Source organism: Danio rerio, chromosome 12 (genome assembly GCF_049306965.1).
Source record: "Danio rerio strain Tuebingen ecotype United States chromosome 12, GRCz12tu, whole genome shotgun sequence".
NCBI lineage: Eukaryota > Metazoa > Chordata > Actinopteri > Cypriniformes > Danionidae > Danio > Danio rerio.
This window is the reverse complement of record NC_133187.1, coordinates 21,028,227-21,050,609: the sequence shown is the minus strand read 5'-3', so window position 1 is coordinate 21,050,609 and position 22,383 is coordinate 21,028,227. Positions and strand designations below refer to the sequence as shown.

General features: G+C 34.5%; 1 protein-coding gene across 2 annotated transcripts; it reads right to left on the bottom strand.

Annotated features, from left to right (window-relative positions):
* Positions 1-577: 577 nt before the first annotated feature.
* gspt1 (G1 to S phase transition 1) lies at positions 578-22,313 on the bottom strand. Of its 2 annotated transcripts, none has more exons than XR_012387544.1 (14): positions 21,931-22,313; positions 19,879-19,920; positions 15,312-15,548; positions 14,831-14,864; positions 14,660-14,737; positions 12,794-12,974; positions 11,723-11,877; positions 11,503-11,643; positions 6,135-8,901; positions 5,236-5,979; positions 4,883-5,056; positions 4,571-4,660; positions 4,302-4,470; positions 578-1,443 (listed from the first exon to the last, which is right to left on the bottom strand). XR_012387544.1 is itself a non-coding variant. In NM_001003992.1 (14 exons), the coding sequence occupies exons 1-14, from the start codon at positions 22,094-22,096 to the stop codon at positions 1,391-1,393; spliced, it is 1,695 nt and encodes a 564-aa protein (NP_001003992.1). In that variant the 5' UTR covers positions 22,097-22,264; the 3' UTR covers positions 578-1,390. The 2 variants fall into 2 exon arrangements, 1 of the variants encoding a protein (NP_001003992.1); NM_001003992.1 differs by having other exon boundaries at positions 5,236-5,316; positions 8,808-8,901; positions 21,931-22,264.
* Between the last annotated feature and the right edge of the window lie 70 nt (positions 22,314-22,383).

The window sequence follows — 22,383 nt, the reverse complement described above, 5'->3', positions numbered from 1 at the left end:
GGCTTCAGTGTTTCACTGACGTTAGTTTTATTTATTTGTTTTTTAGTCTATGATTTTAACATTGTTACCCCAAAACATTTTACTGAATAATAGATAGTAAAGTACAGTATATATAGCAAAATAAAGAAAATATTTATGTTTTAGGCTACTTTAAAGCATGAATTGTATATGAATTGTGAATTGTTTACCTCATGTCGTCTTGAGACCCCTAGTGGGCGCAGGGCAGCTGATTGAGAAAACCCATTGACAGAGTAACATGCTTCTGTTTTAAATCTAGTCCAAAGCTACTCCAGATCAAATAAGCTTCCCCATACCTAACAATTGACTTATTTAATATGATATTATACCTTTATTCTATTTTATATCATATTTATAGTATATTTATGCTAATATAAAATGAATATATATGATTCCACTTATTAGGAAACAGATTCATGTTTTAATTTCTTGCAGACCTTTGTAAATGTACAAATACATTCAAATTTAGCTAAACATCATTGAGCGTTAGCAGATTAACCAAAACAGAATTGCTAAACTACAATCTGAATTCCAAAGATAAAACAAAGGTCCATTTTCATTTAAAGTCCTTTTAGCATTTTATTTTTGGAAGTTTGATGCTTACATCCCCAATAGGAGTGTACAGAATTTACACCAGCTGACGAGACAAGTGTTTTTTTATCATATGGGTGCATTTGTCATTTGCTATGTAATGACACAGTAAACAAACTCATCTGTTCATCTTGTGCATGATTACATCTCTACATAAATGTCATTTGATTTGAAGGACCAAGGCCTCTTGTTTGACCTAATCTTGAAAACTTTGACCTTTGCAAGACTTGCCAGGTAAAGATTAAGGGTACTGGCAAGCTTAGACCCTGTATGGACCCCTTTCATGCCATAATAAAACAGCCAGCAGTCTCTAACTGCCCACTTAATGTGTTAGAAAGTGATATGCAATCAGAGACCCTGCATTCTTATGGGGAAAATGATATAATGAGTGTTATGTTTAAATGGGGCACACAGTACTGGCATTCACCTTTACATCCATATTTCAACGGAAACTTAAAAAGCCAATGCTTTAAAAGAAAATTGCATCCATTTTAAGATTGAATATGAACCAGTGAGGAGAAACTGGCTTCAAAATTGGGCTACATGAGTGGCATAGCTGAGCTCTCAATATGAGAAAGCTGTCACACTGAGCTTGTCTTGCTATATTAATGTTCTTCCTAAAATTGATACTGTCACTTTGATAATGTCCTTTTTCCCAAAGTAATTTTTCTTTGACTGATCCACAGTGGGACGACGGAGCAGTTTGGAGAACATCTGGCAGGCACACAACACTGCATCCTCCTCTATCCCAGAGTGCACCAGGAAAGTCCTTCGATCCGCATTAGTCCTTCTCAGGTACCAACTTCAGCACCTTGCCGATTGCGATTGTCTTACCTAAAAGAACCAAAAACATATAACATATATATTTTTTTATTATTCAGGTATTATTATATCTGACAATGAATGTGAAGACAGCTGAAAAATACTGAATTGTCCTGTTGTAGGCCCCAGTATACTCACAGCTCTTTTTCATTCATCATTTAGGAGAGGAAATTGTAGAAAACCAAGTAAACGTCTGGATTTTTTTCATATTTAATGATAGTATTTTAATTCATTTTAGTTATCTTGGTTAAAATAAATTATCTGATCCTAAATAAATCATTTGATCAATGTTTCTGTAAAATACTGTATGTAGTAAGATGCCTTTAAGTATAATTATTATTTTTTTACAATTATTTTTCTAAATCCCACACCCATTTAAAAACTGTAACAAAAGGTATCGTAACATATTACATTTTTATTTTCGATAAGTTATATAATTTTGATTATCATGTTTTTATTGCCTATTCCTAGCGTGAATCTCAAAAGACTAAACAAAGCAAATGAGAGTCTCTCCTACCTATTGCATCATCGGCACTGACCAGTGGTAGTTCAGAGGTGTTTAACAGCTGGGGCACATTCAAGCACATTGAGAGATGTTTTCTCAGTCTATATATATATATATATATATATATATATATATATATATATATATATATATATATATATATATATATATATATATATATATATATATATATATATATATATATATATATATATATATAAAAGCACGCAGTTTTAAAGAAGAGGCATTCAGTGATTCAACAAGAAGAGGCAATACACAGGAAGTGCTATTTATTCAAAGTAACTTGTTTGTGCTCAGAGAATTTAGTGCTGGAGTAGAAGTGCTTTTTTTTTAGAGAGAGGAAAAGAGAAATGCTTCAATGGGTGCTTTTGGTATAATTCACCAGGGGTTCAGGTTTTCTCCGAAGAGATGGGTTTTGAGTTGTCATTTGAAGAATACCAGTGTATTCGCAATCCGAGCGGGAATGGGAAGATCATTCTACTAGCGTGACTTATAGCTTCTCTGCGATTGTTACATGGGCTCTCTTTTTGCACATTTGCTTACATTAAATCTAAAATTCCAAAATGTTCTCTTCTTCTTTCTATATGTACATAGTTGTTACTGTTATAAACTATGTTTCTGTGCACTTCATTAATTTGTAACAATTAATTTTCCCTCATAAGTATTCATTCATTCATTCATTTTCTTGTCGGCTTAGTCCCTTTATTAATCCAGGGATGCCACAGCAGAATAACCCACCAACTTATCCAGTATAAGTTTAACACTTCCATCTGCAACCCATCACTGGGAAACACCCATACACTCTCATTCACACACATACACTTCGGACAATTTCGCTTACCCAATTCACCTGTACCGCAAACCCACGCAAGCATATGGAGAACATGCAAACTCCACATAAAAATGCCAATTGACCCAGCCGGGACTCGAACCAGCGACCTTCTTGCTGTAAGGCAACAGCGCTACCCACTTAGCCACCCTCATATGCTTTAATTAAATACCGTAACCTTTACTACCCCTTGAAACTATTTCACCTGCTCCGGATTTTTCCATTCATCAGTCTTCCTTCATTTTCTTGAAGGAAACAATCCCATTATTTCCCAAAGAACAAAATCATACACCGCCCTACTTTTTTTTTTCTCATTTCAGGACCATTTCAAGTGTCAATTTTAACTTCCGTTTCCTAATGAAAGGAAAATAGCTGAATTAATAAAAGCACATGTAGATCTAGAAGTTAATTAGAATAAAGTCTGTACGAATATCATGCTGTATTTTTAATGCTTTATAGTCCATATGCTTCTACCGGAAGGTGTGCTCGACACTGAATAATGTAACAAAAACATATAGCGATATTTAGATATTTTGCTACTATGTTACGCAAAAATGTATAAAGAAGACAAAAAAGGAAGTTTCCTAAAATGGTCAAAAAATAGATTGCTCAACTGCCATAGTTGCAACACTTGTGCAATCAGAACAGATGTTCAACGCAGCACTGTTTCCATTTAAAAAAATGTTTTTGCAACATTTTGTCACCAGCACAGAAGTGCACTTTTCAAGTAAACTGTTTGAACCTCCTGAAACGTACTTAGGGGTGTCTCAATCAGCACCCTAGCTTCCGAGGTCATTCATCAGTGGATCATGTACATGAATTCATGCACTGGTGCTAGAATAGTGATGAGCTTGGTTTTGCTAACCTTTTTAGCTATGTTCATTCATGTTAAAATGAAATGATGGATTCTTTATAGTTAAACATCTCTTGTTTGTCATCACGTTTGAAGATTTGGTGACATTTTGCACTTCCCAACTTCCGTTATAGCAGTGGTTCTCAGTGCTGGTCCTCAGGCCCCGCTGCCCTGCACATTTTGTTTAGGCGCACCCCAAATCACAAACTTATGCACTTTTCTACGCCATTTTGTACTAAAAAAAGTTTTTTAAAAAAGTGTAGTATAAAAGTAAAGTGCACTTTAAATACTCGCATGATGCACTTAACACACCTGATTCAGTAATCAGCTTGTTAGCCTCGATACTTGAACTGATCCTTGTGTGTCAAATAAAAGAGACATACAAAATGTACAGGACATGGAGTCCTGAGAATCAGATTCGGGAACCACTGCATTAAGAAAGCATAAGAAAATTCTTTCAGTGTCCTGAAAATCAGGGCACATCAATAAGCATTATTGAGACAGCACTTAAAATGGTGGAGACCTGATCAGTGTACTGACTACTGAACAAGGGTGCTGATTGAGACACATTCGTACTTCTGGCATGGTTTACTTGAAAATGTATACTTTGTTTAAACAAAATTGGGGTCTTTTGATTTCATATTCAATTTTTAACGTCTTACCCTCATCTCTCAAGGTGAAACGTCCCATCTGAGGGAAGTCTTTAAAAGTCTCTAAGCAGATAGTTCCTGCGGCCCTGAGACGGGCGATGCATACTTGGTCCTGCTTGACGAAGCGTGGACGAGTCTTGCTCTTTTCTCCTGTTTTCTTATCCACCAGACAGATTAACGCCTAATCGTAGAGTAAAAATTTAGTTAGGCTACAAATTCACAGCACTCTACTTCTGAATTAAATTTTGACCTTTTAAGTGAGAATATGAATGTAGACTTACTGAAATCTGCACTTCTTCTATGCAGGTGTGGATGTGTAGTACTGCATTGTAACCTGGGCATATGATGGATTTGTGTTCAATAATGACAATCTGTGAACAAGAACAAATTTAAACTACATTAGATCTTTGTATAAAAAACAGAACAAAATTCATTCATTAATTTTCCTTTGGCTTAGTCCCTTATTTATCATGGGATGAACACAGTGGAATTAACAGCCAACTATTCTGGCATATGTTTTACGCAGCGGATGACCTTCCAGCTGCAACCCAGCACTGGGAAAAGTGAAGAAAATTCAGAGTTGAAATGATTACCTGGGCATCAAAAGTGCGTCCTGAGTGGCAGAGGTTCTCAGCGTTGCATAGGATAAAGCCTGGGAGAATCTCTTCCTCCTCAATGCCTTTGAGCCGGAGCTTCAGGTTTTCACCAGGCCCCGCGTATTCCGTCTCCACATCATCTGAGAGGAGACTCAACACCTCCACCGTGTGCTGGGAAACAAGATTAAACAATGTTTCAGACACACACTGACTCTCAGAACTCATGACAAGAGATTGGATTTATAATATTGATATTATTTTTATAATACCAGAACATAAATTGCGATCTTAACATACTGCATTTGCATCTTGACATCCTCTCATGTATTCTTTGTTTTGTACAGTCTTACCCTATTTGGCATCATAATAAGTTGTTGTGCTTTTGCGATACTTCCAGATTCCAGTTTCCCAAGCACTACCGTGCCCATGTCCTACAAAAAAAAAGAGATTATAACGAAGCATTATAGACCAATGTTATAAAACTATATCTACCACGTGACACTGAAAATATGCATGCTTATTTCTGCTCTTTTATGTTAAGATGACCTTTTATTTATCACTCATTTAACTGTAGCCAAAAGTGTTTTTTTAGAAGCGCTAATAATTTAATAACACTGTTTTGGTTGTCATGAAAAAAAAGATGTGATCAGCTTTTTAACATGTTGGGGCAAAACAAGTTGTTTTTTTTTTTTAAGATTTATTTTTGGCCTTTTGTCTTTATTATTAGATGGGACAGATTTTAAACAGGAAGTGAAGTGGGAGAGAAAGACAGGGGGTAGGGTAGGGAAATGTCGTCAAGCTGGGATTCGAACTCGCCTGCCCTGCCGTGCTATTGCACCATATGTCGGCGCGCTAACCACTAGGCTATTGCGCCGACAAAAACAAGTTATTTTTAATCAAAGGTTATGGATAGAGTATTGTTTTTATTATGCGCATGTATATTTTATAATACTGCAAATTTTGAAAAAAAAAATTAAAAAAATTGAAATAGTCAAAATAAATGCATCACTGTACATTCTGTCGTGTTCCCTAATTTCACTTGTAGAATGAACATTCATTTTACTCCCTTAGACCAGGGGTGTCCAAAGTCGGTCCTGGAGGGCCATTGTTCTGCTGACTTTAGCTCTAACTTGCTTCAACACACCTGCCTGGAAGTTTCTAGTATACCTAGTAAGAGCTTGATTAGCTTGTTCAGGTGTGTTTGATTAGGGTTGGAGCTAAACTCTCCAGGACACTGGCCCTCCAGGACCGAGTGTGGACACCCCTGCATTAGACACAACTGTAAAGAACTGTAAAGAGCTATAACACAAATAAATTAAATAAAGTATAAAAGGGGGCTTGCAAAATAACAAAATTGTAACGCAGCTCCAATAATTCAGTATATTATGTCCTGTTTATTTTAATTTCTTTTAATAAATGTCATTCAGTGTAACACTGTTTTATATACAAAAAAATCTTGTCAGGCCATTTAGAACAAAAATGGTTTGAGGACAAATAAAAAGACACTTAAAAGGCTCAAGTATTTTTGCAGCTTCAAAATACTAATTAACTGTCATTTTAAACTATCCTACAAACTACAAGGTTTCATCCATTAGTTTTAATCATTTAAAAAAAAGGCACATTTTAGTAAAATCACTTATTCTTTTATATATTTCAACAAGTACAGATTAGAGTATGTTCTTTTTTAGAAATGCAGATGTTATGCTAAATGGCAATGATGAATACAATTGATCTCATATTTAGAGTTTTTCTACAAAGAATATGTAAAATATATGTTTGAAGTACATAATTTAATGTTCATGTTAACACAAAATATTTTTTTAAGCACATAATTTCTGTTTTTTTACATTTAATGCTATTTTACTCTTGTGGCAGTCAGTTTACTTTTGTTCAGATGACTTTTACCAAAAAAGTGTATTTGAAGATGTCTACTCTTTTCTTTTTAAATTTTATTGATGATTTTATGGCAGTATTACTGTATTGTATAATGCATAAATCATGCCAACTTAAGCACATACCAATGAAATAAAAAACATGCCAACAAATAAAAATAATAAACAGGTAAATAATAATGTGGCTTAAAAACGATCTGTTTCACACAATACACTTTATTTCAAACTTGGAAAAGGAAAAAATATGGTGAAACAAGCACATCTGACAATAAAACATGTTCTTGGACATACTTCTTAAATGGTGCCTAAATTTTCATTAACTTGTAAGATAAACCAATGTCTCATTTGCTCCTACTTTAGAAAGAAGAGGACATCACAAATCCTATGTGTTGGAGTTTTCTGGACATCCACTTTACCAATAGTAATTATTTGACAGAGCACAATAATAGCTATGCAATCAGATTGTATTTTTGTTAGATTATATGACATGGGAGTAATCCCACAAACGGTAAGCAAGTAAGGGGAGATTGATACACCCAAGAAACCAAATATACTTCAACATATACAGTTGAAGTCAGAATTGTTAGCCACACTGAATATTAGCCCCGTTTACTTTTTTTCCACAATTTCTGTTTAACGGAGAGAAATTTTTTCAACACATTTCTAAACATAATAGTTTTATTAACTCATTTCTGAAAACTGATTTCTTTTATCTTTGTCATGATGACAGTAAATAATATTTTACTAGATATTTTTCAAGACACTTCTATACAGCTTAAAGTGACATTTAAAGGCTTAACTAGGTAAATTAGGTTTACTAGGCAGGTTATGGTAATTAGGCAAGTTATTGAATAATGATGGTTTGTTCTGTAGACTATTGAAAATGAAAAATTGGCCTAAAGTGCTAATAATTTTGACCTTAAAATTGTGTTTGAAAAATTAAAAACTGCTTTTATTCAAGCCGAAATAAAACAAATAAGACTTTCTCCAGAAGAAAATATATTATCAGACATACTGTGAAAATTTTCTGAATCTGTTAAACATCATCTGGAAAATATTTTTAAAAAGCTGGGGAAGGCATTGTGCCAAAACGTTTGTCTTAAGTTTAAATCACCCGAAGAATGTAAAAAGAAAAACAGTACGAAGCAATTACTTGATGAGTGTGAATCATTACCTTTTTGAAATATTTAAAAAAGAAAAAAAAATTCAAAGGGGGGCTAATAATTCTGACTTCAACTGTATACACGTGTGTCTAGGGCAAATTTACAATGATTACAAGCAGGATCTATATGCTGAAAGTGCTTAGAGATTTTGTCCAGTGTACACGGTGTACAATTTTGCACTGCAAAAATCCATGTTTTGCACAGAGGACTAGTGAATTCCGCATTTGAACAGATTCCTGAAATGATAGTTTCCAAATCATCTTCCCACACAGCTTTTATTTGGGAAAGGGATGTATAAATTGGGGCAACATTTCTAGTAGAGTGACAATATAAGTTTCCAATTTGTGGGCCTCTCCGGTAAAGACAAAATTAAGGCGCTGAGGGAACATCAAAATCACTTGAAGAGGTTTTCTATCCAATCACTGTCACTTCAATCTGACGATAAGTGCCAGCTCTAGCAAGGCTTTAATTAACTTAAACTTAATCTCATTAAATGTGCTGAACACAAGACTCAGTTTAGCTTATTGGTTTCATAATGCCAAACACTTTCCCAGCTCAATGAGAAGAGAACTGCTGAGAAAATGATTTCCTTGTTCCATTATACAGATACTTTCCTGCCAAAGCGCTCCCTCACGCTGTGGCGTTATTATTCAAAATAATTGCCATTTATCAGCAGAAACTAAGGCAACAGCAGTTTTTGGAGAACTGTTGATAGACACTCAGCATAATATTTTCAAGCAATAGATGCAGTTTTGTGGCACACGCTGCTTATGCAACTGCATTCGATGATCTAGACTATTGAACATCCCTGTCATTCAATTTCACAACAAATCTTCAATTATCACTTTCATATCGATATTCATTTACCTTGTATTTATCCACAATAGGCAATCTGAGGGGACCGTCACTTGATCTGCTGAAGATTGGCAGGCTGTCCAGATGTGGAATGAATGGTAATCCCCTTCAAAAGGTAAGAGTTTACAATAATTGACAATAGTTTCTCTGTTTACACCTTCACACAGTGGAGGCCAAAATTAGAGGGCAATTTGTAAATGCTTGATTTGTTTTTTCAGAAATAATATAATCTTCCTCATTCAAAATCTGATTTGAATTTTACATGTAGTTTTACCATGCTAGTAGAAGAATGATTTACAAAATAACCAAAATACTTCAACAAAAACTAGCACATCACTAGTCTCTCACAAACATCACTAGTCTCACACAGGGCATCACTAGACTCTCACAAACATCACTAGTCTCTGTCACTCTGCTCTGCTGTGGTCTTGATCTTCTCTTTTTCCGAGTCTCCTTCACAGTTCACTGACTGCAGTGTTTCTTAGCCATAACTTTATCACCAAGGATTTTCTAGACATTTTCTATCAGGTTCAGTTCAGGACACTTGGCTGCCATTTTATTAATTCAATGACCAATGAAAAAATGCACAAAAGCACGCACATCAGCCTAAATGAGTGCTCTGCCAAACAGCAAAACGTGCAAAAATATATTGAAAAAGGTGGCAACATCGAAGCTACAAAAAATACCTATTTATTAAATTAAAAAGGCTAACACAAAGCGTTTCGAGCAGACAAAAACAATACATTACACGGTTTTTGTTAGGCTTTTTAATTTAATAAATTGGTATTTTTTTTAGCTTTAATGTTGCCGCTTTTTTTAATATATTACTTTAATGTCTGCCATAAAATTTCTGGCTGTCTGAATGATGAACGCAGAGAAGGAACAGCATGTTTCCGAAGGAGCTTCTAATAAACATTTATTTTTTTTCTGCCATGTATGTGTATATTTGACTAAACTCCTGCTGCTGCAATAACACCAGCAAACCATGACACTTTCACCCCACCTTTCACTGATATCTCCACAAACACTGGGTTTAGTCTTTCTCCAGTTTGAGGATAAACATATTTACAATCAGACCCAAACGAATGAAACTCCCTTTCATCACTAATGTGAACATTTGACCAGTTCTCCTAGTCTAGTCTAGTCTTTTGATTCTTTCTAACAATGAGATGTTTGGACACTTCAGAGGCTTTTAGTCCAGATTCTCTTAAATGTCGAGACACTGATCTTTACCCTCTTCAGAGTTGAACTGAAAAGATAATCCAGTAGCAATGTGGAACCATTTGTCTAATGAGATTCTACACATTATCTTGTTCTCTCATGAATATCTCATTTGTGGACAGCCAATTATTTTTGAAAGACTTGAATCTGTTACCGACACTATAAATATACTAAATTCTAGAAACTGCAAATTTAAAATAACCAACTTCTCTTCTGATGTCTGAAAGGCTCTTCCCTTTGGCCTTCATCTGTACAACCTGCTTTAGTTTTAAGGTTTGTAATAACTTCAAAACAGCTCAACATCTTGCAAAAGTCGGAGAATACTGAAAAGATCAGCTGCAAGTTTAACAGGGTTTGTCAGTTAAGCCTCAAACTGTCTTTTATTCCTGTTTACTAACTCTGTAACTGGGTCTATATGACCCAAACAACTTAAAGAATAATTGTAAAACATATATACAGTTTATTCATACAAATTATATATAATTTTGTTTATTTCTCAGATATACATTAATGGTGTGTTTTGGGAGATATGACGTTATTTTGACCTACTTTACCACAAAAATCCTAAACTGAACCTTTCCACTGTATGTGAAATATTACATTTTTATGAATAAAATCACTTCAAAAACTATCTAAATTAAATTTGAGTTGTTTCTGGATATTGATCTAGGTATTAGGTGTAGAATTCTGCCATCTCTTGGTAAATAATGAACCTAAAATTATTTTCTTACTAAAGAAAATGTTTAGTCCAGCAGAAGGCCAAAGGAAAGTTACAACCAAATGCCAAATTGAATCCTCATTCACACTCTCAGTGACGTGGCAGGGGCTTTTCACCTGGGTGGCAATTGAGGTAGCTAATAGGTGTTTGCGCCTTGAAGCTGATACGGTAACATTTATGAAAGCTATTCACTGGCAGCAAAGAGTTCTTACCACTAAAAATAAACATTGTGCTGGGGGAATGCTAAATATAAACAGAATCAGTACATAAACTGCTTAATATCAAATATGAACACAAAGAAAAGCATGTGTCCTGCCATTGCAGCTATTTTTCTGCTACAAACACTGTTCTGTGTAGGTCAACAACACGGGGAATAAAACAGGCTGGTGGATTAGCTGAGAGAGGATCACGTGAGCTCTACTGATGCTCCTATTGGCTGTCGCTTGTGAAAGTCTTCATTTGCATAAAGATGAAGAATGCCAATGGTCGCTGTAGCTGGTGTAGATCGGCAGAAGTTGCTAGCTCTCTATGGAAATGAATGGTTGCTTGTTGCTATGTCGCTGTTAGTGTGAATGGGGCTTAATTCCAATAACTCGGAAGAATCTGAAAGTCTTCTCTAAAGTCTTCAGAATAAATGTAACTCATAAAGCATGTTTAAAAAATTGCTCTTTTCCTCTTGTTAAGATAGAAGAAAGGTTGTTCTTTAATTTTGATCTCCACTGATCTCCATTCATGTTAGCCTTAAAAATGATTTTGTGTTATACTTACGTGTACCAGGGACACAAGTCAGATGATTCTTTTAGGTTTGCTCCCGTCAGTCCGGAACAGGGCATAAAGTGAATGTCTTTCTTTGGATTAAATCCCACTTTCTTTAGAAATGGCACTAACTTCTCTTTACATTCCTCATATCTGTGTGAAGATTATGTATTGATTTGTAAGAGAAGAACAGGGTAGAATAAAAAAAAAAATGAAGAAGTATATAATTCACCTATCCAAGCTCCAGTTCACAGTGGGGTCGTCCATTTTGTTGATGAGGACTATCAGATGTTTGACTCCAGCTGTTTTGGCCAGCATGGCATGTTCCCTCGTCTGACCTCCCTTTTCAAAACCCGTCTCAAACTCACCCTTTCTGGCAGAGATGACCTGAAGAAAAGGAAAGTTTTGTTATGTACTCGTCAGTAAATACAGGCAATAATAAATCAAAAATCTTTAAAAACTAAATTTATATATATAAAAAAAAACTAAATTATATATATATAATTTTTTTTTTAATATATTGCTGTACGCTACTGTTAAGAAATTTGCAGTAGGTGAAATATTTGAATCTTTTTAAAAGTAATCTATAATTTTAATGTTATTTTAAAAAAGGCGACAATATTGCAAAATTATAATATTACAATTTACAATTATAGTTTAAAATATTCAAATAAAGCATTATAATATAAACATTATGATATATTACTGCTAAAGAAACTTTCATAAATATTATTGATGCTGAAAGCAGTTGCTGCTTATATTTTTATGGAAACACATTGTAATATTTAATTTACATTTTATATTTAGTAATGTATTATTTCTTATTTATTTTTAATTATTAATACATTTATAATTTATTAATTATTTATTTGTTTTTTATCATTTTTGCTAAACAGAAGTTAGAAAAGAACAACATTTTTAAATTGTTAAATAATATATTGCATTGCAATTTTTGTTATGGTGTACAATATTATAGTAAATGGATTTATTTTATTTAGTTTTAAAACGAAAGAAAGTATTTACTAAAAATAATAATCACAACATTAATTTCTTATCAAACTAAATCCTATTACATTAAATTTGAATCAATTTAAATACTATTATTTATATGTTACAAAGTATAAAAATGAATGATAACTCAAAGGAACGATAACACATCCTCATTTTATGATTTTGTATTTTCAACCCAATCGAGCATTGCTTATCACTTTGGCCTGCAGACCTGCACAGCTAAGCTACAAAGTTATAAGCAAGAATTTGTCCTGCTGTGGGGCATAAAAAAGGCATTTGAAGAGGATCTCACCAGCACTGCCAAGTCAGCTTGAGATGCTCCTCCAATCATGTTGGGGACAAAGCTTTTATGGCCCGGGGCGTCAAGAATAGTAAAGTGCTTTTTCTCTGTTTCAAAGTATGCTCTTCCAACTTCTACTGTTTTGCCCTTGTCTCTTTCCTCTTGGTTTGTGTCTAGAGCCCAGGAAAGATACCTGCAGGGACAAACAGATGAATAAGGTGACATTTTATCTGACGCTGCATCACAAGAACAAAAAAGCTCAAAAAAGCATGAATATTTCAAAAGCTCATACAGATAATGAAAATGTCTTTCCTTGAGGTTGTCTTATCTTTGACAAACTTTTCTTTTTCTTATCAAACTCTGTTTAGGTCAGTAAAATGTAAATAAATACTAATAAAACTTCTGTACACAAATGTGCTAAATTAATTTTTTAAATGACAGAAAATACGTTTAAATGTTGCAAAATCATTCTATTACGAAATTGTTTTAAAATGTACAATTGGTAAAGAATCATTATGAATACATTTAACATTATAAACAATAAATGTTTCCTGAGAACATTAGGAACAATATTGTGACACTGAAAGGTCCTTTGACGTCCTTTGAAATGTGCAATTTATTCAATGTTAGACGTAAGGGTGTTATGTAGAGTAGCCCCTCCCCTTTTTTAAAAGTAGCCAATAGCATTTTGTTTTTATCACAGCTCTGCCAGTGAGAGTGATTGAGCTCAAGAGCATCAAATTAAAACCAATGAAATGTGGCGAGTCAGGACAAGTCAGACAGTAGAGAGCATTTGATTGGTCAAGCTTTGATAGTTTTATCATAATGTTACCTAGACAGATAAACAAGACTCAGCCCAGATATGTGTGCGTGCATAATATTTAAAGTCCATGTAATCAGCTCGTAATGATCCTCTGGTTGTGTGTGCTCATCACTGGAACTTTAAAAAGGCGTGTATGAGCAGAGTGCATGTACAGTATAGAGTTGTGGTCCATAATGTGGTGGCTTTGAAGTGTTTCCCAGCGATCATAACAAGTACCTCCCTCTATATTATTAAGTATTTTACTGACAGACAGGGGAGCTGAGCGACTTCTTTGGGGGTGTTCTGCTGAGCAGTGGCGAAGCCTTGAGAAAAGAAGAAGTGGACCATTGGGACCACAAAGCAGAAACCCACCTGGCCTAGTCTGGAAACAGGATTGATTGTGGCCAGCATGGACCTTATTTGTATTTAGCATTGGGAGGAGTTTAGATCTAACAGCCTTTTTTGTTTCTGTACTACAAACAATGCACTGTTCAGATGTGAACTGGGACTGAAGACCAAAATACTAACAGGAACAGATTTCAAACAGCATATTTATAACACAATAGCTTTGACAAAAGGGCGATGCTGTGAAGCGACAACTTGTGCTGTTCCTGTATATTATTAATCGGAAAAGGGTTTTAATTTGATGATCCTTTTAGTAAGAGAGTTTCTCATCATGCTGTGTACTTTGTGAATAAATAAATTATTCACATACAGGATATTAAAAATGTGTTTCAAACACTTGAGAAAAATTTTTGAAAAACAATTTTGAAAAATAAAAGGACTAAGAGTGTTTATATCACCCCAACATAACGGTATATACATTGTACCTACACATGTCTGTCCAAACAGCTTGTAAAGTAGATTTCTCACCATAGGTGCCCCTTTAAGCTTAGCTTAGCATAAATCATTGAATTAGATTAGACCATTAGCATAAATGGAAATTTCTTAAAAAAAAAAAAAAAAAAAAAAAAGTGGAGTGTTCTTTTAACAGTGAGATTTTACAATCCCAAACTTTGTAGTGTACTGCAGTAAGAAAATGCATGAATAGGAAATCAATAAGACATTTTGTTTACCAAGTCTCTCTGTTCTTCTCTTTTGCCTCCCGTTCATATTTCTCCAGCGTGCGTTTTTCCACCATACCAGTTAGGTACCTTAATGGAAAACAAATATGCATTTTGTCACATTATACATCATAATCTATAACAAAAGGTCACATAAGTGAATAGGAAGCATGTTGTACTTACATAATCTGTCCACCAATTGTAGACTTGCCTGCATCTGTACAAAAAAAAAGAATAAATTAAGCCACACAAATGCACATACAGCTATGGGAAAAATCTCTGAAATATATATTTATCAAGTGTGGATTGGATTCAAATTTTAATTTCTTCACAATTTCAACTTTTCTTTTTGAAAATGACAATTAAGAAAAACTCAGATAATATTTTAATTATTATTTTTACTATTATGAAGTGAAAATATTGGTATTGTGTTGTTAAAAATGACATATTTTTATGTTTTTAATACAAATAAAATAATCTAAATTATAAAACTTGTGTTTTTAAAATCTGCGATTAATATCAAGATAAATAAAACTAAAATTGTGTTTTACTCAAACTACAAATTGTAAATTCAGAGAAACTGAGATGTCAACTATTTAGTCAATACCACTTTAATATAACAGTTTAGCAGTACATCCCAACACTCTAAGCACATTTAACATACCCACATGTCCAATGAACACAACATTCACGTGTTCCTTCTTGGGGGCGTCCGGTGGAGGAGGAGGCAGTTTGGGGGTGGGCATCTCCTCGTCCTCCTCCATCATTTCATCCTGCGCTTCATCTCCAAAGCATCCAGTGTCTGCCGGTGATCCACCTCCTGGCTCCTCTTTATCCGGCTCTCCTTTCTGCTCCCACGTCTCCACCGCGCTGGCATCTGTTTCTCCATTCTCCACCGCACCTGAGAGGACATTCAAATCAACATTTAGTGGATGCAGGATTTAGTGTTAGGGCTTAATAAAATACAGCCACTTTTTGGTTGAAAATGTGTAAATCCAGTAATGAAGTATGCCCTGCGCTAATGGGTTATTTGATTTTGGTGCATTAATCTTTTTAACAGAATAACTCAAAAAGCCATGATCCACATTTGTTGAGTAATTGCGCTATATTTTCAGATTCTTCAGAAATATAGACACAAAGGTTTCAGCTCAACGCCATTCTCAGTGTGATGCAAGTATATATGTAAGTCAACATAAAATGATTTAGTAATTAAAGAGATAATTCACCCAACATTTTAAATTCTATCCTACACTTGCCTTTTTTCAAACTTGTTTTTTTCTTCTGTTATACACAAAACATATTTTAAAGTACTTTTTCTTCTAATATGGATGAGAAGAACATGAATGGCTAATGGCTTTCCAACATTCTTCAAATGATTTCTTGTGTGTTCAACAGAAAAAAAAATTAAGTTTGTAAAATAAAAGTTTACTCTTAAAGGTTTGTATTTGAACAATGGTATAGTGTAATTTTACATTTGCGCTCTTACAAATATTAATTATCACTATGTATTTACTATTGTTGTTGTGTTGAAACCTAAAGGGGACATATTCTGCTCAAAATGCCCCCCACAAATAATGTTTTATAACTCTTTGTAGCTGCCCCTGTCAGGCTTTGATTCAAATTGTCCCATTTGTGTGACTGTTGCTTTAAATTCAAATGAGATTGTGCTCTTTTCAAATAGGGGCGGAGCTATAAATGCCTATGTGCTGCCATAGAATTCAGAACTCTAATGGTGGACTACTGCTTCTCACTTAACGCTGTTTATGCTACTGAGAAGGAAATTATAACTAATGGACAAGGCTTTGCCCTCTAATGACATTTATAAAGGTAAAATCAAAGTGTTTCTCCAAAAAGTTTTTATCAAGTGTGATTATAAAAAAAATGTATTTAATTAATTTTTACCATTAGAGGCTGACTATATTCTCATACTACTAACACAAAACTGTGTTTCCCTTATAAAAAAGATTTTTGCATAACAGGTACTCTTTAAGTAAAGACAGGAGTCGAATCCCTAAAACATTTATTAAATACAAAAACAATAGGAATATAAAACAAAGATATATAGAGTGTGTATACACTAGGACTGACAAGCTGACAAGGTAACAAGGGGGAAGAAAAAATCAAGGAGCAACTAACAGGGCAAACCAAGGGAACAGATAAGGGTGTTTGGCACATACCACAGGGGAAGAGCACAGAAAACAATGACAAAGCAAAACTTAAGACATGACAGACCTAGGCAACAGAGACTGTGACAATTGTATGTTGTGTTCTGTGTTGTGCTGCTTTCTTTCTTTTGCTGCCAAATGTCACAGTGTGGTACCATCCCTAAGGGGCACAAAATCAACTGCAAGGACTTTCACCTTTAACGTTCCATGCTGGCAGAATGACTTGCCAAACTCTAGGCAAACAGCTGAGTCTTTTGGACATTTTTAAGAAACGTCTGATCTGAAAACAAATCTGTTTAGTCAAAACTTAACCATTGTCCAAAAATAGCATGCCATTTTTTTCTTTATGTGCTTCTTTGTATAAAAACTGCTAATCTAACTAAACAATCTGATTTGATTTGATAAAAACTGCTAAACTAACTAAACTATTGAATTGATTTAAAGAGCTTCTTTTATCCTCTTTGTAAGCCAAATTGAATAAAGCGTCTGAAAATGAATAAATGTACAAGTATGCTCTTATTTTGAAATTCTGTTTCATTGTTTCATCCCTGTTTAATTCCCTTCTTCTTTGGTTTCTCTTGCTGCCTTCATGTCCATTCATTCATTTTCCTTTAGCTTATTTCCTTTATTCATCAGGGGTCGCCACAGCGGAATGAACTGCCAACTTATCCAGCATATGTTTTACACAGCGAATGCCCTTCCAGCTGCAACCCAGTACTAACCCAGAAACATTCATACACACATACACTACGGCCAGTCTAGTTTATTCAATTTACCTATACCACGTGTCTTTGGACTGTGGAGGAAATCGGAGAACCCAGAGGAAACCCACATGAACACGGGGAGAACATGCAAACTCCACACAGTAATGCCAGAAATTCAAGTGAGGACTCGAACCAGCGACCTTCTTGCTGTGAGACGACAGTGCTAATCACTGAGCCACAGTGTCGCCCCTTCATGTCCAATAATTGTACATTTGTAAAACAAGTTTCCTAGTCGAAAATTATTCATGAATGACCACGAAAGTGATAGTTACAAGTAAGATCAGATCAATTTGATACCCGAGTTTGAAGAAGCTGTGATTTTATTGCTTTATTTCTACAACAGCTATGTCACTGTATCTTTTTGTTGACTTAGTTTACATTTATTTATTCACAAACAGTTATTTGAAGCATATTTTGATTCATAAACAGTGGAGTTAAGATGTTTTTATAGCCTTTAGTTTCACGTTATTAGTTTTAGAGTTTAATTTGTTGGTTTGCTTTTTTTATGTGATGGTTTACTCCTGTTTATTTACTCTCTTGTGATCTCCTCTTTGTTTCCTATTGAATTATTAATAAAAACTTTGTTTTTGGAAAGGTATCTGTAAGCAAACTCTACAAAGGTTAAGGTTTGTTTAGAGTTATTGCATGTTATTATGTGTAATTTAATGGTATTAAGTTTTAATAAGGTAATTTAGCAATATCTTAAGAGATAATTAAAGAAATTAAAATGATTTAGCTTGTATTTGAAAAGTAACTGTCAAGGCTGGTAAAAGATCCATATACAGGTCTTGAATTTATGTTTGAATCATTTTAAATGTAAGATCTGAAATGTAATGATGACTGTCATTGATCTGACTACAAGTGAATTGAAGTCATGTTAAATGGGTGATCAAAATTGTGATAACATCAAATATAAATAAGACGGCTGAATGCTTGATCTTGATTGGCTGATGAACATTCTAAGGTGTGCATTTCACACATTTCTATTTTCAGGGAAACATCCAGCTAAGTAGTTCCAGGCATTACAGCTCCATACCACTATGCCAAATGATTTCAGTTATTTCACAGCCTAGACAGAGATTATGACAACATGTGAAATTAAGATGTTTTTATAGCATTTAGTTTCAATTTTTAGTTTAAGAGTTGGTTTACTCCTGTTTATTTACTCTCCTGCGATCTCCTCTTTGTTCCTTATTGAATTATTGATAAAAACTTTTGTTTGGAAACTCCATCTGTAAGCAAACTCTACAAAGGCCACTGTGTGACATCTAAAGGCAATAAGATTAAAATTTGTTTAGAGTTATTGCATGTAATTTACTGTTATTACTATAATACATGCATGATTTTCAGCATGTGTAACAAATACACTGTAAACTAAAGTGTTAATAATATAATTTAGCAATATCTTGAAAGATAATTGAAGAAATTAAAATTATTTAGCTTGTATTTAAAAAGTAACAATGGTCTAGAATCTCACGAATTCAGGTCTTGAATTCATGTTTAAATCATTTTAATGTAACATCTGAAATGTAATAACAAACTGTTTAAGTTTTATGTACTGTCAATTGTATGATCCATGTACAGTCGTTTGATACACTGTTAAACCATTTATTCCACTTTAATTGTAGGGTTGCATGTCTTTTAGGAGGGAATGTCAGTCATGTGGGTGTGAAGCAGCACAAAGCTAAGCAAATAATAATGAAGGAATTTTCAGTTTTGGGTCAACTTTAAGTCAATGAATCTTTACCAAGCCACAATGGGGCCTAAATAAATATTAGAAGGCCCCAGTGAGCCTTAAAACTATTTTAAAATAGCTATATTAACATAATTTTAATTATAAAGCAAATAATAATCATCATAATAGTAAGATAGACCATTAAATTGAGATATTTCTGTTTATGTAGATTTATTACAACAGAAGTTAACAGAAGTTGTTATTACAATTAAGTGTTTTATATAAATACACTCTTAGATATAAAGTTAAAAAAGTGCCTCTTTGAGACACAACATCAGAATCAGTGGAGAGAAATTAGATTTTTGTAGTATTTGTCATTACAGTTACTACTAGATAATAAAATCAGAGCTGTATGAGTAAGCACTATATTGTCATGTGCTTCTCTGGGCCAGTGACTGTGGCTGGAGGTGTAAGTAAAGAGATAAATAAGGCCTGTAATATGAGCACATGTGTGCTGATGTAACAAGCCCAAGTTGCCCTCTGTATGGCTGATGAAGCAGCATTAGTGACAGTGCAACACTATATCAGAACACAAAACCCAGGCGATCCAACAAAACTAGAACATACCCACTGGCTCCGAGATCTCCATGCTGGCCACTACATCGGTGCCTGTGAAAAGAGACAGAGATTATGACTATTTTACATTTTAAAACTCAGTTATAAATCTGCCATTGTAAAACTGCATTTAGGTTGTGCACTGACAGCTATATTGCTTAAATCACTATTCACTAAAGAAGTTGAATAAATTCCAATGTACAGATGAAAATAAACTACTGTAACAAATACAGTATTCCAAAAATGAATCATTTAATCTGACAAGCACAGGTCAAAAATTATTTGCAGGGAATAAAATGTTCTTCTCATGATCAAACTAAACTGAAAAGACAGTAAACTAAAAGATACTAAACTAAAACTAGCTTGACAGAACGTTTTTAAACAACTAAAGCAATGTTGAGTGATGGTGTTTTTATCAGTTGAAAATTCCTGAAGGGTTTATAAAATGTTATGTGCGTGATAAAATCACACAAATTAGATTTAATATGCTTCAAGAGACTTGTTTCTGATGCTTGTGCTGAACTGCAATAACCAGAATTGAGACAAAGGTGTGGAAAAAAAAACAAAAATGCAGGAACATTCTATCCTGTATGGTTGCATCTTGTGACATATCCTTTTTTAGGTTGTTTAGATGTCTTTGGTCCATGTTCAGTTTATGTTTTAGTCAAACCACAAAGAATTCAGATGATTCATACTTATTAAAATGAACCAAGTGTGAATTTACCAAGTGCCAAAGTCCAGACTCATTATGAATGAACTCCAACTCGTCTCATATTCAAGTAAATTTGTACTGTAATTTGACTGTCATTTTGGACTTGATCTGAGTACAGGTAAATGTCATGTTAAATGGGTGATAAAAATTAAATGGGTGATAACTTCAAACTTTAAAAAAGACAGCTGTTTGCTTGATCCTGATTGGCTGAAGAACATTCTAAGGTGTGCATTTCACACATTTCTATTTTCAGGGAAACATCCAGCTAGTTGTTCCAGGCATTACAGCTCCATACCACTATGCCAAATGATTTCAGTTATTTCACAGCCTAGACAGAGATTATGGCTGGACAAAATAAAATAAAACACTCAGTTTTAAATCTGCCACTTAAAAAAAACAACAACTTTATTTTACCTTAACTATGTTGTTTAAATCACTATTGTGGAAAAAGTTGTATAGATTCTAATGTACAGGTGAGAATAAAAACAAAATTTGACAGTAATATTGAATATTCTCAAAATCATTCACAAAAAACAGAGTCAGACAAGCAAAGTCAAATGCTGTCATCTAAACTAAAAAACAATAAAGTAAATCTGGCTTGACAGAACGTTTTAAACATTTAAAATAATGTTGTGTTTTTATCATCCAGAAATCAAAACTAAAGTAAAATACAACATGTGTCTTTAAGTGCAGAAACTGCAGTAAGGATAACATAAGGAAATAAGGGCCCTTGCTTAACCCAACATTATCATCAGCAGCAGCATTTTAATAGTAGGCCAACTTTACTACAGCTGTTCATGTGAAGTCATATACACACAACACCCATGAGGGAGCGACCCGATCCTGTGGAGAATAAAATAGCTAGGATACCTAAAATTGCATTTATCTCACTTATACATATTTATATTAATATTTCTCAGAATGGTTGCTTATTTAGGACTTTTAATAAGCAGACAATTCTGAGTAAACATTTAGCAGGAGTGACAGTTCATTTAATGTGTTCTTGTATGTCATATTATCATACATTAAATATTACTATTAAAATTAAATGTGGAGGACAAACAAATGTTCTGGTGTAAAGTCGGCGGCTAAAATTGCCATGCACAGCTAGCCAGGTGCTAGTTCGTGACAGAAAATAAATGTGAATGAAAGGGCCCTAAATCAACATATTATAAAGTGGTAACACCTGTTTATGTTTAGGTAATATCTTCAACTAGACTATGATAAATGCATTGTTAACTAACCGCTGGCATCTTATCTGCTAGCCTGCTATAAACATTTCCAGCTAAAAGTCCTTTTATGGTCAGACCGTATCGATGCTGTCAATCGGTTTATTAACGCTGTCAGTTTACCATCAGACGTGGCGTTTTCCGGTGGACCCCGTGAAAGAAAGGATGGGACGAACTCCGGAGCGTTGACGTTGAGCCCGGTGAAGGCGGACTGAAGTTCGGTATCAGCCGTGGCCTCAACATCGTCCTCCTGTTCCCAGGAATCAGGGGCAGTGTCTCTCGAGTCCATAGTGGCTTCACCTCGAATAGCTGACGTTTCTAGCGGCTTGCGCTATAAACCACACGGCGGTTTTGACCAAAACCAAATCTGCTATGTTTTCAGTATCTATTCCAGGTAAGGTGAGGGATTGGGGAACTCGAAAGTGTTGTGAAATGGTGCATAGAGCGCCTTGTCTTCATGCGACACCATGGACGTGTAGCTGCTTAGCTGCTCCTGGATCTTGCATGCGCGCAGTGCAGAAGCGTGGACTGTGAAAGCAGCGACCATATGTGATGATAACCACATCAGCAGCTTTT